At 41.6% G+C, this 3,181-nt stretch overlaps 1 protein-coding gene across 1 annotated transcript; it reads left to right on the plus strand.

The window, feature by feature from the left end:
• Positions 1-581: 581 nt before the first annotated feature.
• Positions 582-1,785, plus strand: LOC100277939 (uncharacterized). The gene has a single exon (NM_001151379.2). The coding sequence runs from the start codon at positions 637-639 to the stop codon at positions 1,585-1,587; it is 951 nt and encodes a 316-aa protein (NP_001144851.1). The 5' UTR covers positions 582-636; the 3' UTR covers positions 1,588-1,785.
• Positions 1,786-3,181: the final 1,396 nt, after the last annotated feature.

The raw sequence follows: 3,181 nt of genomic DNA on the forward strand, positions 1-3,181 counted from the left end.
TGTTAGATGTTTTTTGCAGCTTTGAATTAGAGAATATGACGTAATTTTACTTTTGTTATGAACATTAGACAATGAACTAAACTTACGAACTCTATCTGGAGCTGGTTATACTCTTTTTCTTTTCTAACAAAGGGTTTTTTAACGAGGTAGTCATTGCACAACTTTAGTAACTTAATAGAAACATTAAGTTTTCTTTTGGTCAAATTTGTTTATCTTATCTGGTATTTTTTTATTAAACTTGTGTGAATTTCGGGCTTAATGTAATTTTTTTGAGACAGAAAATGAATTTTAGGTCGTCCGAAATAAGTTCGACATATTTAAACAATCACATAGCCCGATATCTGAATCAATGGACCGGCCACGATATAACCCAAAATAATCACGAGTTGTGTTGAACCAAAATTCAAACCGGGTTTTTTTGGGCTCGGGCCGAGAATGTACACGTATAGTTCAATGTAAAGTGTGATCTCTGCGGCTGACTCATGGGCCAGTTCGGCACGCCCAAGTCCAGTCCAGAGTCTTCTAAATCCTGATCAGCAGCAGCCGAGCAGAAAGGAGGCGCGGCCTGCCGAATTCTCCTCGTCCTAAAAAACCCTAACCCCAACTCCCCACACTCGTCTCGCCGGGGGCGGCGCGATGAGGGCTATCACCGGCGGCGTCGTCTCCTCCCAGCCCTGTCCCCTCCACAAGGCCGCCCTCTTCCTCAAACGCTTCACCGAGTCTGCCGCCTCCCACCTACCCTCCTCCGACTGCTGTAACTACCTCCGCAACGCCGCCGACGCCACAACACAGCTCAGCCGCTTCCGCAAGGAACTCGGCGGCAGCCACAAGCAGGGTGCCGCCAACTCCGATGCCCACTACTATGATGATCCGGTGAAGGGCAATAGAAATCACGAAGATCAGGAGAGCAAAGGGGACATGGCGATTGCCGCTGATGATTCCAACCGCGATTCTGCCGCTGAGGCGAAGCTAGATGTTGCCTCCGGTAAGAAGGGCAATAAGAAGAAGAATGGGGATCCACTGGAGGATAGAGCGGTTGCCCGTGCTAACTCGCACATCCCCCCTTCACCAGAAATTGCCACTGAGAAGAGGAAGAAGAATCATCCGAATAAGGAAATCATCGTCGATGTGAAGCAGGAGCCTAACTCCCACATTCTCCCTTCACCAGAAATTGCCACTGAGAAGAGTAAGAAGAAGAGTCGTCCGAATAAGGAAATCATCGTCGATGTGAAGCAGGAGCCTAGTTTTGTGGTGGAAGAAGAGCTGGTGAGTGAAAAGAAGAGCAAGAAGAAAAAAGAGAAGGATCATGTGAAACTGGAGGAGAATGTGAATGAGGTGGAAGAGAAAATTGTCAATGACAGTGCAGCAGAACAAAGAGTTGCCATAACTGAGAGGGAAAGGAAGAAAAAGAAGCATAAACAAGAGGAATGCACTGAGGTTGTGAAGGAGAAGAAAATCACTGATGGTGATCTAGACCGAGAGAAGAAGAGGAAAAAGAAGAGGGATAGAGGTGACAATTATGACAATGCTCCAGAGCAGGTAGAACATATAAATAAGAAGCAAAAGAAGCATCTGGGGATTAGTTAGGAGAATCCTTACTCATTGGAGATGTATGGGAGTTTGTGACTGGTGAGGTTCCTGATGTTGTATTTTGGGCTTGAATTTGATTACTACTATGGCTGTGTTCTTTTGGCTACTACGCCAGACTCCACAGTTTTGTTCTGTAAAACATCCAATTTATATGTTATGGCCATGAGGCCCAAGCAATGATATTGAATTGTTACTTCAAATGCTCTGGATTTCATGTTATATCCTGTCATTAGAATTGTCAATTGTACCTAAGAGAAAACAGGGCACAGCAAATTATACACACGAAATTTAACATTTTATTGATAACGCAGCACGCCCACGCTGAAACAGTTCTTTATGTTTTCATTGACTGTTAACATTGAAGCAGTTTTGTGGGTTTTAATTGACTGTTGATCTCATATTTGGAAGTTGGAACTATTATGCTTTGTACCAATTAGACTAGCGATGTGAACTGAAAGGCTCACAACAGAAGCTATTGTTTTGCAGCATTAACTTGCTGTAAATTTGCTCTGTCGTCCATTGGGCACCTTATGTTGTGCATAAAATTCTTGAAAGTTCTAGTTGAAGCGTAAAGACAACTCTCATCGTTGCTGCCTTGGCATATATTACCTTCGTTCTCAAATATTTGTTGTCCGCTAGTTTATTTTTGAACTAAACCGCGACAAATAAAAAAGAACGGAGGGAGTATTCATTAATATATGGTTACTTCGGTTGTGTTATCTTTCAAAGATTGGCAAATTTGTGCTATCCATGATGGTGTATGATTCACAGAATATAGAATATGTGAGTGGTCTTGTGTGTTTTTCCTTTGCACCAATCACATGCTGACAATCTCAAATGATATTTCAGTATGAACACATTGTATTTAGATTATGTTGTAAAATAATCTCACCTGTCATTCAACTTTGAATTTTCTTATCGGGTAATGGCGTTTGTTTGTTGTAACTGTCTAACTGAAATAATTTATACCAAGACTGTTGCTTGCATTCTTAACCATGGTAACTCACGAACGTTTGAATGTTTAGTGGAATTGTGCTTTTGGCTTCTGATTGCTGAAACCTTCATGGCTTCATCTGTCAATTCGAAATTTGATAGTATCTACATGTTTGCATTGCTATTGATCTAATCTGTGTCCAACTATATGCAGGAGCATTTAAGAAGCGCTGAGTGGGTAACCGGGTGCCGCCTAGTGCCTAGGCCTTCGTACATTTGGCTTATTAATGCACGAAAGGTAGAAAAACATACGTAAAAAATAGAGATATCAATAGACAAAACTGAGAGAAGTGTGCCTAGCACTATGCCACTATGCAAGGTGGTGATGCTTGCTCTTCCTAGTGCAGTAGTGCCTGTGCGCTGTTTTTGTTTTTTTTTTGAACAAACATATATATGACCAACTTGATTGAGCAGAAATGCATAGGCTGTAATTGTTCTGATAGGAAATTGCAGCGGACAGACTACCAGAGATTGGCTTTGACATAACCGATCCCTTGCAAAGACACTTACGAGTTTTCTATTTGCACAGTTTTCCTTTATTTATTTGACACATGGTATAATTTATACTGTTACTTTTGTTTTGAGTTATAGTGATCAC

This window comes from Zea mays, chromosome 3, assembly GCF_902167145.1.
Source record: "Zea mays cultivar B73 chromosome 3, Zm-B73-REFERENCE-NAM-5.0, whole genome shotgun sequence".
NCBI classification, from domain to species: Eukaryota; Viridiplantae; Streptophyta; class Magnoliopsida; order Poales; family Poaceae; genus Zea; species Zea mays.

Bases quoted from the DNA above. Each gene is read 5' to 3' on its own strand.
- LOC100277939 (NM_001151379.2), top strand. From the start codon at position 637: ATGAGGGCTATCACCGGCGGCGTCGTCTCCTCCCAGCCCTGTCCCCTC.